Source organism: Lepus europaeus, chromosome 9 (genome assembly GCF_033115175.1).
Source record: "Lepus europaeus isolate LE1 chromosome 9, mLepTim1.pri, whole genome shotgun sequence".
NCBI lineage: Eukaryota > Metazoa > Chordata > Mammalia > Lagomorpha > Leporidae > Lepus > Lepus europaeus.
The window spans coordinates 64982655-64994987 of NC_084835.1; the positions used below are offsets into that span (position 1 = coordinate 64982655).

Here is a 12333-nt window from a genome sequence, read left to right on the forward strand (position 1 = left end):
GGAGAACATATAGTATTTATCCCTTTGGGACTGGCTTATTTCACTAAGTTTGAAGTTTTCCAGATTCATCCATTTTGTTGCAAATGACCAAATTTCATTTTTTACTGCTGTATAATATTCCGTAGTGTACATATCCCATAATTTCTTTATCCAGTCTTTGGTTGATGGGCATTTAGGTTGATTCCATGTCTTAGCTATTGTGAATTGAGCTGCAATAAACATGGAGGTGCAGATAGCTCCTTTATTTTCTGATTTCATTTCCCTTGGGTAAATTCCCAGGAGTAAGATGGCTGGGTCATATGGTAGGTCTATATTCAGATTTCTGAGGTAACTCCATGCTATCTTCCATAGTGGCTTTACTAGTTTATGTTCCCACCAACAGTGGATTAGGGTACTTTTTTCCGTACATCCTCACCAGCATTTGTTGTTTGTTGATTTATGTATGAGAGCCATTCTTACTGGAGTGAGGTGAAACCTCATTGTGGTTTATTTTGCATTTCCCTGACAACTAGTGATCTTGAATTTTTTTTTATGTGTCTGTTGGCCATTTGGATTTCCTCTTTTAAAAAATGTCTGTTTATGTCCTTTGCCCATCTCTTAACTTGGTTGTTTGTTTTGTTGTTGTGGAGTTCCTTGATCTCTTTGTATATTCTGGTTATTAATCCTTTATCAGTTGTGTAGTTTGAGAATAATTTCTCCCATTCTGTTGGTTGCCACTTTCCTGACTGTTTCTTTTGCTGTATAGAAGCGTCTCAATTTGAATAATCCCATTTGTTAATTTAGGCTTTGACTGCCTGTGCCTCTGGGGTCTTTTCCAGGAATTCTTTGCCTGTTCCAATATCTTGCAGGGTTTCCCCAATGTTCTCAATTAAATTGATGGGGTCGGGTGATAGATTTAGATCTTTAATTCATGTCGAGTGGATTTTTGTGTAAGGTGTGAGTCTTGCTTCATAATTCTGCATGTGGAAATCCAGCTTTCCCAGCACCATTTGTTGAAGATATTGTCCTTGCTGCAGGGATTGCTTTTAGCTCCTTGGTCAAATATAAGTTAGTACAATGCATCTTATAATTAATCCAAGCAGTATAAGGTATATAGAGATTTTGTGTATCAAGATTCAGATATTTTTTTTATTTAGTGAATATAAATTTCCAAAGTACAGCTTATGGATTACAAAGGCTTCCCCCCACACACAACTTCCCCCCCACCCGCAACCCTCCCCTTTCCCACTCGCTCTCCCCTTCCATTCCCATCAGGATTCATTTTCAATTCTCTTTATATACAGAAAATCAGTTTAGTATATATATATAGATTTCAACAGTTTGCCCTCCCATAGCAACACAAAGTGAAAAAATACTGTTGGAGTACTAGTTATAGCATTAAATAACAGTGTACATCACATTAAGGACCGAGATTCTGCAAGATATTTTTTTTAAAAAAAGATTGATTATTTTATTTTTAAGAGTTTTTTAAGAGTTAAGATTTAAGTTTTGTTCACAAAATTTAATCTTTTTTTTATTTTGACAGGCAGAGTTAGACAGTGCTAGACAGAAAGAAAGGTCTTCCTTCTGTTGGTTCACCCCCCTAAATGGCCACTATGGTTGGCGATGCGCCGATCCGAAGCCAGGAGCCAGGTGCTTCCTCCTGGTCTCCCATGCGGGTGCAGGGGCCCAAGCACTTGGGCCATCTTCCACTGCCTTCCTGGGCCACAGCAGAGAGCTGGACTGGAAAAGGAACAACCAGGACAGAACCCGGCGCCCATATGGGATGCCGGCGCCGCAGGCGGAGGATTAACCAAGTGAACCATGGCACAGGCCCCACAAAAAAAAAAAAAAAAAAAAAAAAGAAACGGATAGAAAAGAACAAATGCAAAAAGAAATGAGGAAGGGAGAGAAATAGAGACATATACATAGATTTATAGCCACAGACCCACCTACTATGACTAAGGAGTCCAGAAACAAAGCGATGGCCACAGGAAGCAAATGCACAGAAAGGAGACCCTTACAAATTACACAGGACACCACAGTCACTGCCATTAGCTCCCCGCCTAAGATGCCTAGGAAATCTGAATAGGGAAATTATTTCATCATTGAAGACAATTTTGATTGCCCTCTAATGTCATCACATTGATTCCTGTTAAAAGTTGTCCCTCTGGGACACCATCATCGAGTTTTGCAATCATAAGGGAGCATCTGTGTTATTTGTTCCAGTTCTTAGGGCACCATGTAAATGACAGGAGTGCCCCATCTTACTACACCTACATTGTGAAATATGACTAACTGTACCTCTTCCATTGTTCTCCTCCAGAATCTCCAATGAACACTCACCTAAGCTCCAGATCCGGAGTCACAGTTACCTGAGGGCGGTGAGTGAAGTCTCCATCAACCGAAGCCTGGACAGCCTGGACCCTGCGGGCTTGCTCACATCACCAAAGTTCCGCTCCAGGAATGAGAGCTACATGCGAGCCATGAGCACCATCAGCCAGGTGAGCACCATCTTCCAGGTGATCGGTGTTGGCCATGAACCATTAACTGCAGGAGGGTTAACGGCAACTGAGAAGGCATGAAGTGGGTAGGTATGAATGCTCACTAATGGGTCGGATGGGAACTCCAGTCCAGTGCTGCAAAGAGTGTGCCACATGTGTCCAGCTGCAGCAAGCACCTGATATTACCAGTCTGCCAGGTGGGAAGGGACCCTCTGCTAGTGAATAAAGCTTAATGGAAGGAGTCATTAGAAATTCATCCGTAGTCAGCACCAGCTAAGTTTTTCATAAGATGTTGATGAATGAGAGTTTGTTATACAGTGCTTGAAGGATACAAACACAGGATTGATATCACTGGCAAAAGCAAGGCAGCATCTAATCATTAACCACCAACATAAAAGCAAGTCCTCGTGACACAGTCCCAGGCACAGGAAACAAGACATGATCTGTTTACCACAACTACATCCTAGCTAACTTTGCACCTTGGTAACAAGATTGAATCCCACTCCTAAGAAGTGGTACACAGGACTAGGGATGCAGACTTGATGAAGGTGACTTCATACTGCATCCAAAATACTTAGCTAAAATGCACCAGTCTCTGCCTGCGAAAGCCTCAGAGTAAAGGAGAGGGAATCGGGGATGGAGAAAAGCTTTCAGGGATCACCACAGGAGAAGAAGGTACCTTGTGTAGCCTCCTCTGAAAGGACATAAAAAAGAGTATTTTTTGAAATGAATTTAAACTTACATCATACTTTTTCTAAAAGATCTATTTTATGTATTTGAAAATGGAGTTACAGAGAGAGGTAGATCCAGAGACAGAGGTCTTCCATCCTCTGGTTCACTCCCCAAATGAAAATCAAAGTAATGACTACAACCAGGCTTCTGGAGAAGTGTGGAGAGGGAGCCAGGGACAGCTGGCCTGTGGGATGCTTTTTTTTACTTTAAAGAAATCTCCAGTAGCATTCAGATCTGTCTGTGCAAGCTAATTTGTCCAATGACACACACTATTCCAACTCAAGAGAAGGGAGTGGAGTCTCATTTTGACACCTTTTGGCCTTGTTTTGTCTTTATTTTTCACAATACATTCATCCATCTTTATCCATGGGGGACTGGATGTCCAAGACCCTTGAAGACACCAGAATCCATGGGTGCTCAAGTCCCTTATATAAAATGGTGTGATATTTGCATAGAATCTATTCACACCCTCCCGTTGACCTTAAATCACCTCTGGATTTCCAATAATCTGTAATTCAATGTAAATAGTTGTTATACTGAATTGTATAGGAAATAATGATGAGAAAAAAGTCTGTACATGTTTGATAAGGACAGAATTTTGTTCCCAGATATTTTTGATCTGCAGATGGTTGACTCTGCAGCTGCAGAACCCACAGACATGGAGACTGACTATAAATAATGTAATATTTAAAACTTCTTAGAGCACATCTTTATTCTGCACAGCCTGATGGTCACCTAGTCTTTAGGAACTATAAACTGGTCTACGAATCCAGCTGAAATACATACAGAATATACCACGGGTTTAAAAATTTTTGTCAGAAAAATATGTATACAGCCGGCGCCGTGGCTCAACAGGCTAATCCTCTGCCTTGCGGCGCCGGCACATCGGGTTCTAGTCCCGCTTGGGGCACCGGATTCTATCCCGGTTGCCCCTCTTCCAGGCCAGCTCTCTGCTATGGCCCGGGAAGGCAGTGGAGGATGGCCCAAGTACTTGGGCCCTGCACCCGCATGGGAGACCAGGAGAAGCACCTGGCTCCTGGCTTCGGATCAGCACGATGCGCCAGCCGCAGCGGCCATTGGAGGGTGAACCAACGGCAAAAAGGAAGACCTTTCTGTCTCTCTCTCTCACTATCCACTCTGCCTGTCAAAAAAAATATATATATGTCTACAAGCTCATGACTTTCATACTCTTAAATTGGTTAAAACCTAGAAACATATAATTTTCCACTAGCAGGTCATTATGCCTGTGCATCTGACTGCTCTGAGTCCCTATGCTGTGACTCTGACTTTCCTTGGGATGACATCACGCCCCATTGGCAGCCCAGGAAATATCAACAAATCACTGTGTAGGCACATGAGAGCATTAATGCTGTGTTGAAGCAAACACTGGTGTAGTCATTTGCCCTTAAGGAAAGAATGACCATCGTAAATGGATTCTTAATGATACATCATTTTTCTAGTTCCATGTTCAATTTTCAAGTTCAACACAGTATCTTTAAGGATAATTTCAGACTTCCTTTACTGTTGCAACATTGCTATTATTCAAAGGAAAATAGTTTCCTCTTCAAAGCAATACAACCATAAATACTCTAGACTTTTCAAAAAGGAATTGGTTTTTATGGTGTTAGAGATACTACTCTCATTTAGATCATTAGTAGAAGCTATAATATTACATAATTTAAGTACATTATATCCCATTCCCATTTACCTGGCGTATTATTCCTCAAAGGCTTCTAGAAGGATCAAGGTTTTGTAAGCCTAGAATAACAAAATTGTTTGCATCTGCCATTCATAACTCATAGAAGTACAAGATCCCTAAAAAGATTGTACTTTAATGATAGAGAAAAATTGATCATCTTTTCATGTGTTTATTCTTTTTCTGTGGTTTTCTATATTTTGCCATATATACATCTAATAAGCAGAGGCTTTTCAAAGTAAGATTGGAATAGAAAGAATTACAGAGACTAGATGTTGTTTAAGTCTTTCATGTAATAATTGACATTACCAAGTAAATTTATGTCTCAATTTATTTCTAGTCCAGATATTAAGTATCTTTATCTATAATGGCAACCAGAAAGCCTACAAATACATTTTTTCTGGCAACATATTAGATTTCTATATATTTTTAGAATAATTATAAGTAGGCAGCTGTTGGACTTTGTGGTAATACCAGCAGCTTAGCTGTGTTTTTTTCCTATTTATTATTGATTTATTTATTTGAGAAGCAGAGAGACAGAGAGCAAGAACTCCCATTGGCTGGTTCACTTCCCAAATGCCTGCAACTTCTGGGATTGGGCCAAGCCAAAGCTGGGAGCTAGAATCACAGTCCAGGTCTTCTGCATGGATGGCAAAGAACTCAATTACTTAAGCCCATCATCACTGCTTCTCAGGGTCTGCATTAACAGAACTGGAGTCAGGAGCCAGACCCAAATATGAAATTCTAGTACTCTGATCTGGGACGCAGGTGACTTGACTGGCATCTTAACTGCTAGGTTCAACACCCTAGCCAGGACTTTTGATTTAGTTCACCCCTCCAGCATGTGTGTGTGTGTGTGTAAACCTATATGAATTGGTATCTATGGGTACACAGCTACCTGGTGACAGAACATAACAAACTCTATTATCCTAACTCTTAACTGGTAAGTCACTTCAGTGCCTTCTAGTATTGGTAATGGTGACATTGCTAATAGTAGCTATCCCAATGCACTACTTACCATTTATTTATTGATTACCATGGCAGAAGCACTGCATGTTATCTCATTGATTTCTCATCCACTCTGTAATAAAAATCATTTTTAATCCATGAAACTCAGTCACAGAGAATTAGAATAAGTTCTCTTTCTCTTTCATCCCACTACAGTGCATTATATCAAGAATAGTTTCCTTTTCAAAGCACTACCTCTATATATGCTTTAGACTTTGCAAAAAAGGGCTGGCTTTTATGATGTTAGAGACATTCCCTGCCTTGCAGTTTTGAAATGCCTGCCATGCAAGTGACTGGAAATATAGTAAACATCTTTGACATTGGTTGTTATCCTTTACAAAGTTCTGTGAAGTAAGTGAAACTCAGAGAATTCAAGTAAATTATCCATTAGATAGTACAAAAATAATTAATTAAAAAACTTCTTCAACCCATTCAAAAAATAAATCCAAGTGGATTTAAAAACCTGGACTAGAACCTTCAGTACCGGCGCCGCGGCTCACTAGGCTAATCCTCCACCTTGCGGCGCCGGCACACCGGGTTCTAGTCCCGGTCGGGGCACCGATCCTGTCCCGGTTGCCCCTCTTCCAGGCCAGCTCTCTGCTGTGGCCAGGGAGTGCAGTGGAGGATGGCCCAAGTGCTTGGGTCCTGCACCCCATGGGAGACCAGGAGAAGCACCTGGCTCCTGCCATCGGATCAGCGCGGTGCGCCGGCCGCAGCGCGCCAACCGCGGTGGCCATTGGAGGGTGAACCAACGGCAAAAGGAAGACCTTTCTCTCTGTCTCTCTCTCTCACTGTCCACTCTGCCTGTCAAAAATAAAAAAAAATAAATAAATAAATAAAAAAATAATAATAAAAAAAAAAAATAAAAACCTGGACTAGAACCTTCAGTACCGGCGCCGCAGCTCACTAGGCTAAGCCTCTGCCTGCAGCACCGGTACTGCAGGTTCTAGTCCCGGTTGAGGCGCCAGTTCTGTCCCAGGTGCTCCTCTTCCAGTCCAGCTCTCTGCTATGGCCCGGGAAGACAGTGGAGGATGGCCCAAGTCCTTGGGCCCTGCACCCACATGGGAGACCAGGAGGAAGCACCTGGTTCCTGGCTTCGGATCAGCGCAGCGCGCTGGCCATAGCATAGACCTTTCTCTCTGTCTCTCTCTCTGTCTAACTCTGCCTGTCAAAAAAAAAAAAAAAAAACCCTAAGCAGTGACAAAAATATTAAAATAAAAGGAAAATGTATGTATGGTACCTTCATGAGAATTGTTACTTATCATAAAACCAGAATTAGGAGTGGGTGTTCAGCACAGCAATTGGAACACCTCTTGAGATACCCACATGTCATATCAGATTGCCTATTTTGAGTCCTGACTCCTCCACTTCCAATCCAGCTTCCTGCTAATACATACCCTGAGGGGCAGCAGGTAATGGCTAAAATACTTGGGGCCACTCACATTGGAGACATAGATTGAGTTCCAGGATCCTGGCTTCAGCCGGCCCAGCCCTGGCTGTTGCAGGCATTTGGGGAGTAAACCAGTGGATGAAAGATTTCTCTCTCTCTGAGATCTTCCATCCACTCATTTACTTCCAACCAATTGAGCCATCATCTACTGCTTTCCCAGGCACATTAGCAGGGAACTGGAGTGGAAGTGAAGCAGCCAGGACTCAAACAAGCACTCTGATATTTGACGCTGGCATTGCAAAAAGAGACTTAACACACTGTGCCATGATGCTGGCCCCAAATCAATGATTTTTATATGCAGAAAAACTGACTTTCATGTGTAAACGACATAGGTAAATTGTAACCTTGGATATAAACAGAGAAAACTGTGCCTATGAGCCTAGCCTGAGGAATTTACTAGTCAATGAGCTGCAAACAATCAAAATGACCAGACATAAGAAATAGTTGTTGTCAAAGGGATCACATAAACAAGACCAATGTCTGCTAATAATATCTAATAGAATTAAAAAGGAGAGAATGTCGCAACATGGGAAGCAGGATATACAGCAGACTCATAGAATGGCAGATGCCCTAAACAGCACTCTGACCTCAGAATCGCATTCGGAAATGGCTTAAAAGCCCCTGAGAGTTTCCAGGCATGGAAAGCCAAGACAATGTGGCAAAAAAAAAAAAAAAAAAAAAAAAAAAAAAAAAAAAAAACCTAAATGAAAGATTTCTGTGAGTGAGATCCCAGATACTTTTCTCTGAAGGGAGGAGAGAACTTCCACTTTGATTATGGCCTCATCTAAATAAGTCAGAGTTTGTGAACTCAAGAGACTTCCATAGCCTTGGCAGCTCATGACAAGAGCCTCGGAAGATTACTGATGTCAATTGTTAAATCAACAACAGGAATCACTGTGCACCTACTCCCCATGTAGGATCTCTGTCCTTAATGTGTTGTACTATGCGAATTAACAGTAAAACTACTACTCAAACAGTACTTTATACTTTGTGTGTCTGTGTGGGTGCAAACTGTTGAAATCTTTACTTAGTATATACTAAGTTGATCCTCTGTATATAAAGATAATTAAAAATGAATCTTAATGAAGAATGGGATGGGAGAGGGAGTAGGAGATGGGATGGTTTGCGGGTGGGAGGGTGGTTATGAGGGGAAAACCGCTATAATCCAAAAGTTGTACTTTCAGAAATTATATTTATTAAATAAAAGTTTAAAATAAATAAATAAATAAATAAATAAATAAATAAAAGAAAAGAAAACATAAAAAAAGAAACAGTGAGGCCGGCGCCGTGGTTCGCTTGGTTAATCCTCCGCCTGCAGTGCCAGCATCTCATTTGGGCGCCGGGTTCTAGTCCCGGTTGCCCCTCTTCCAGACCAGATCTCTGCTGTGGCCCGCGAGGGCAGCGGAAGATGGCACAAGGCCTTGGGCCCTGCACCCGCATGGGAGACTAGGAGAAGCACCTGGCTCCTAGCTTTGGATCAGTGCAGTGCCGGCCGTAGTAGCCATTTGGGGGGTGAACCAATGGAAGAAAGACCTTTCTGTCTCTCTCTCTCACTGTCTGTAACTCTACCTGTCAAATAAAGAAATTAAAATCTTAAAAAAAAAAAAGAAATAGTTGTAAACATTACAGGTATAGTTTTTTTTTTTATTTTTTGTTGTTGTTGTTTTGTTTTTTGGGTGTTTTTTTGGGGGGGCAGGCAGAGTGGACAGTGAGAGAGAGAGAGAGAGAAAAGTCTTCCTCCTGGTCTCCCATGTGGGTGCAGGGCCCAAGGACTTGGGCCATCCTCCACTGCCCTCACGGGCCATAGCAGAGAGCTGGACTGGAAGAGGGGCAACCAGGACAGAATCCGGCACCCCAACCAGGACTAGAACCACGGGGTGCCGGCGCCGCAGGCAGAGGATTAGCCTATTGAGCCATGGTGCCGGCCAGGTATAGTTATTTTTAAAACTAAGACTAAATGAGGGTTCAGAGAAAGGGAGGAGCACACAGTTTCTATGCGGTGAGAATGTAAAATCAGCTCGGCTAAATTTAAATAAGTTAACAACAGAAGGAGTATTTGCAAAATAAAATTGTGAACCATTCTCAATAATCAGAAATGGGCAGTGGTAGTATCAGTGTCATTCCCAGATCATAGTGTACATATTGTGGAATAAAACAAAGAAATAGTTGTAACACATTCCAAGTCCATCATCTCCTTGGTCCTTCGGAACCTGCATCTTTAGTATGGAATAAAGATAAAAGTAAACAGAAAAGGGTACATGAAAGGCCCTGAGACTGAATTTGCATAGGGCATGGTGATAGCCTCATTCTACCCACTGAAAAGGCCTCAGAACACTGTTAACCTAGCAGTGACGTGAACCGTCCTATTGCCCAAATCATGTTCCTGTAACCCTGTTTTGCACTGAAAGATGGGCTTTGTGGAAACGTGCTGTTGCCAGAACTGGACAGGGAAGGTATGAGTTTGGAATTCCTTGTCATCCCAAATAGCAAGGAAGCTATCAAAGACTACAGGTTTCATGTCCAAAGGGCTCAGGAGCCAACCCACAAGGCTCCCACTGGTCAAAGATGGGACAAATTTGGATTCGTTAAGAATAATTGAAGTAGACTTAAACCATCAATAATTTTAAACCTTGGAGATTATTTTGATATTTTTTAAAATTGAGCACCTTTGGAAGATAGGAGGGAACAAACTTATCTCATAAACGAGAAATCAAGCATTTATGTTGCTATTCTTATTGAACTAAATCATTTAGTAACCAAATAATCTGAGAGACGAGGCATTTGTTTACTAAAATACTACATATAAAAATCATTTATTTTGGGCCAGCATCATGGCACAGTGTGTTAAACCTCTGCTTACAATGTCAGCGTCTGCTATCAGAGTGCTCGTTTGAGTCCTGGCTGCTCCACTTCCACTCCAGTTCCCTGCTAATGTGCCTGGGAAAGCAGTAGATGATGGCCCAAGTGGTTGGCAGTAGAAGAGTAGACGGAAGATCTCTCTCTTTTTTTTTTTTTTGACAGGCAGAGTGGATAGTGAGAGAGAGAGAGACAGAGAGAAAGGTCTTCCTTTGCCGTTGGTTCACCCTCCAATGGCCTCTGCGGCCGGCGCATCTCGCTGATCCGAAGCCAGGAGCCAGGTGCTTCTCCTGGTCTCCCATGTGGGTGCAGGGCCCAAGCACTTGGGCCATCCTCCACTGCCTTCCCGGGCCATAGCAGAGAGCTGGCCTGGAAGAGGGGCAACCGGGATAGAATCCGGCACCCCAACCGGGACTAGAACCCGGTGTGCCGGCGCCTCAAGGCGGAGGATTAGCCTGTTAAGCTACGGCGCCGGCCGGAAGATCTCTCTTACAATGTCAGCGTCTGCTATCAGAGTGCTCGTTTGAGTCCTGGCTGCTCCACTTCCACTCCAGTTCCCTGCTAATGTGCCTGGGAAAGCAGTAGATGATGGCCCAAGTGGTTGGCCGTAGAAGAGTGGACGGAAGATCTCTCTCTCATAATTTTTTATGTATGTATGTATTTATTTGATTTGAAAATAAAAGTGTTATTTTTATTTTTTTGACAGGCAGAGTGGACAGTGAGAGAGAGATAGAGACAGAGAGAAAGGTCTTCCTTTTTGCCGTTGGTTCACCCTCCAATGGCCGCTGCGGCCGGCGCATCGCGCTGATCCGAAGCCAGGAGCCAGGTACTTCTGGTCTCCCATGCGGGTGCAGGGCCCAAGCACTTGGGCCATCCTCCACTGCCTTCCCGGGCCATAGCAGAGAGCTGGCCTGGAAGAGGGGCAACCGGGATAGAATCCGGCGCCCCAACCGGGACTAGAACCCAGTGTGCCGGCGCCGCAAGGCGGAGGATTAGCCTGTTAAGCCACAGCACCGGTGGAAAGTGTTATTTTTAAATTGGAAAGTATCCTCATGAAGAAGAAAGGTAGGCGTCTCTCCACTGACTGCCTTAAGGTAACTGGTCACCCTTATCCAAAGTTGTCAAAAAGGAGCCATTACTACACTGCATCATCAGATAGCACAAAATGAGAAGATGGTCAAAAATTATAGTATTGGCCGGCGCCGTGGCTCAATAGGCTAATCCTCCGCCTTGCGGCGCCGGCACACCGGGTTCTAGTCCCAGACGGGGCACCGATTCTGTCCCGGTTGCCCCTCTTCCAGGCCAGCTCTCTGCTGTGGCCAGGGAGTGCAGTGGAGGATGGCCCAAGTGCTTGGGCCCTGCACCCCATGGGAGACCAGGAGAAGCACCTGGCTCCTGCCATCGGATCAGCGCGGTGCGCTGGCCGCAGCGCGCCAACCGCGGAGGCCATTGGAGGGTGAACCAACGGCAAAAGGAAGACCTTTCTCTCTGTCTCTCTCTCTACTGTCCACTCTGCCTGTCAAAAAAAAAAAAAATTATAGTATTTTTGGTATGTGTCATAATTACAGTTAATCGGTTAAATCCTAATTAGTCATGAGTTGGGTATTACGAAAAAGAGAGCTATGAAGTCCTGGGAAATAAAATTGTTCCCAAATCTCCATCAAGTCAGCTTCAAAGGGAGAAATCAAGCAGAGCATCTAGTTGGTCCCATTTTCTCTTAAGTGGTGCTCAAACCCAGTGTAAGTTACATACAGATATATATAGGTATATATATAAAGATACATATATATATATATATATATGTATACCAATTCCTAAAAAAACAGGGCCTCATTTTTAAATACACTTAGAACAATTTGTGGACTGCATCAGCTTTTTATAAAGGGTAAAACGCTATAAATAATTTGAAAATCTCGATGGTGCTTTTCAAGATTCTGACATATCTCAGATGACTCTTTTTGTACAGTTAGTTTCTTGCATCGTTCCACAGTTCGCACCCAAGCTTCAGTCAACACCAAAATTTTTGATGAACTAGCCACTTCAAAAAGCACAATAAAAATACTAGTTTCTGAAATGTTTGTGCTAAAAAAAACAACCAGTTACACTGA

The 12333-nt window shown here is 42.9% G+C and overlaps 1 protein-coding gene across 2 annotated transcripts in view; it reads left to right on the plus strand.

Moving 5' to 3' along the window:
- Positions 1-12333, plus strand: part of DLGAP1 (DLG associated protein 1) — a 396029-nt gene that overhangs the window by 182064 nt on the left and 201632 nt on the right. For both annotated transcript variants that reach the window (XM_062201404.1, XM_062201405.1), the window contains exon 3: positions 2306-2483. In XM_062201404.1, the coding sequence (XP_062057388.1) occupies positions 2306-2483 (178 nt within the window). The remainder of the gene's footprint in view (positions 1-2305; positions 2484-12333) is intronic.